This window comes from Penaeus chinensis, chromosome 5 (assembly GCF_019202785.1).
Source record: "Penaeus chinensis breed Huanghai No. 1 chromosome 5, ASM1920278v2, whole genome shotgun sequence".
In the NCBI taxonomy this organism is placed as follows: Eukaryota; Metazoa; Arthropoda; class Malacostraca; order Decapoda; family Penaeidae; genus Penaeus; species Penaeus chinensis.
This window is the reverse complement of record NC_061823.1, coordinates 5,984,875-5,987,374: the sequence shown is the minus strand read 5'-3', so window position 1 is coordinate 5,987,374 and position 2,500 is coordinate 5,984,875. Positions and strand designations below refer to the sequence as shown.

General features: G+C 49.9%; 1 protein-coding gene across 1 annotated transcript in view; it reads left to right on the top strand.

Moving 5' to 3' along the window:
• LOC125025917 (gamma-glutamyl hydrolase-like) overlaps positions 1-2,500 on the top strand; it is a 17,857-nt gene that overhangs the window by 8,327 nt on the left and 7,030 nt on the right. The window contains exons 5-6 of the mRNA XM_047614254.1: positions 66-141; positions 986-1,139. Of these exons, the coding sequence (XP_047470210.1) occupies positions 66-141; positions 986-1,139 (230 nt within the window). The remainder of the gene's footprint in view (positions 1-65; positions 142-985; positions 1,140-2,500) is intronic.

The window sequence follows — 2,500 nt, the reverse complement described above, 5'->3', positions numbered from 1 at the left end:
CAGATTATTAAGTGATTGATGTAATTTTCCAATTTTTGTGATCTTCCATTTGTTTACGTTTCCAGAGTGCTCTTCCCTGGCGGAGCCGTAGCCATCGACCAGACCAGTGGATACGGACGCGCCGGCAAACTCATATATGACGTAAGGACATTTTCTTTTTTTTACTTCTACTTTTTCTTTATTATTTTCATTTTTTCTTTTACCGTTTTTTCTTTCTCATTCTTTCGTTCTTTCCTTCTTTATCTTATTGGCTTCTCTCTCTCTCTCTCTCTCGTTTCATCTTTTCTCTCCGTCTCACTGCATCACCATCTATTCCTCTCCTTCTTCCTCTCCCTCTCACTCTCCTTCACCCTCTCCCTCTCCTCTCTCTCTCCCGCTCCCTTTCCTTCTCCTTCTCCTGACTCTCTCCCTATCCCTCTCTCTCTCTCTTTCTTCTCTCCCTTTCCCTGTACTTCTCCTTCTCCACTCCTTCTCCTCCTCCTCCTCTTTCTGTCTCCTCCCCCCTCTTCCACTCTCTCCCTCTCCCTTTTCCTTCTCCTCTGATACAGACGCATAAACCACAACAAAGCATCTCAAGTCCTTACAAAGCTCATAAGTTCGCGCGTTTATTTTTGAACCCAGCAACACGCGCCCTTCGTTTTTCTTTTGTTTTTGTCAGCTGTTACTCGAGGAAGATAATGACAAAAGCATCAGCATAGCTTCTCTCGTTGCCTGATTAGCGCCGCGGCCTGATGGTGTGGGGATTTATTCTGAGAGAGGCTTGTGGTGTAATGATGAAGTAATAATTGTTATGACGGATTGATTGCTAGATTGTGGTAATTCCACGAAGCAGTTTACGAAAGCTATAGGCACGCTATGCATGTAAATACGTCCTAAACCTTACGAGAAAAATGAATAGGTTCTATCCCCAGGAAAGGAGCACCCAAGACTTAAAAACAAAAATGTCTTTCTTAAAAAAATAATAAATAAAACCTTTTCTCTCCAGACGGCGGTGCAGATGAACAGCGTCGGCGACGTGTTCCCTCTGTGGGGCACCTGCCTGGGCTTCGAACTCCTGATGGGGCTGGCGGCGAAGGGCGAGGAGATCAGGGCGCAGTGCATGGCTCAGAACTCGGCAGATCACGTCAAGCTCGATAATGGTGAGGGAGATGGGAGGGTAGGGGAACGTGGGGAGGGAGGGGGGATGGGAGGGGTGGCAAAGGGAAGGAAAGGGAAGGGGAGAGGGAGGGGGAGGAGGTTCAGAAGAGGGAAGGGGAGAGGGAGGGGGAGGAGGTTCAGAGGAGGGAAGGAGTGTGTGGAAGAGGGAGGGAGAACAAAGGGTAAGGAAAACGAATGGAAGGGAAAGTGAGGAAGGTTAGTGTGGGGAATAGGGAAGGGAGGAACTGGCAAGTGGGGGGAGGATGAGGTGAGAAAATGTCAGAAGTGCGGGGGGGATGAATGGTAAGGGAAATAGCGAGTGTGGGGGAGAATGAGGGGAGAAAATGGCGAGTGTGGGGGAGAATGAGGGGAGAAAATGGCAAGTGTGGGGGAGAATGAGGGGAGAAAATGGCAAGTGTGGGGGAGAATGAGGGGAGAAAATGGCAAGTGTGGGGGAGAATGAGGGGAGAAAATGGCAAGTATGGGGGAGAATGAGGGGAGAAAATGGCAAGTATGGGGGAGAATGAGGGGAGAAAATGGCAAGTGTGGGGGAGAATGTGGGAAGAAAATGGCAAGTGTGGGGGAGAATGAGGGGAGAAAATGGCAAGTGTGGGGGAGAATGAGGGGAGAAAATGGCAAGTGTGGGGGAGAATGAGGGGAGAAAATGGCATGTATGGGGGATAATGTGGGAAGAAAATGGCAAGTGTGGGGGAGAATGAGGGGAGAAAATGGCAAGTGTGGGGGAGAATGTGGGAAGAAAATGGCAAGTGTGGGGGAGAATGAGGGGAGAAAATGGCAAGTGTGGGGGAGAATGAGGGGAGAAAATGGCAAGTGTGGGGGAGAATGAGGGGAGAAAATGGCAAGTGTGGGGAAGAATGAGGGGAGAAAATGGCAAGTGTGGAGAAGGGTGTGGGAAGAAAATGGCAAGTGTGGGGGAGAATGTGGGAAGAAAATGGCAAGTGTGGAGAAGGGTGTGGGAAGAAAATGGCAAGTGTGGGGGAGAATGTGGGAAGAAAATGGCAAGTGTGGGGGAGAATGAGGGGAGAACACGGCAAGTGTGGGGAAGGATAAGGGGAGAAAATGGCAAGTGTGGGGGAGAATGAGGGGAGAAAATGGCAAGTGTGGGGGAGAATGTGGGAAGAAAATGGCAAGTGTGGGGGAGAATGAGGGGAGAAAATGGCAAGTGTGGGGGAGAATGAGGGGAGAAAATGGCAAGTGTGGGGGAGAATGAGGGGAGAAAATGGCAAGTATGGGGGAGAATGTGGGAAGAAAATGGCAAGTGTGGGGGAGAATGAGGGGAGAAAATGGCAAGTGTGGGGGAGAATGAGGGGAGAAAATGGCACGTATGGGGGAGAATGAGGGG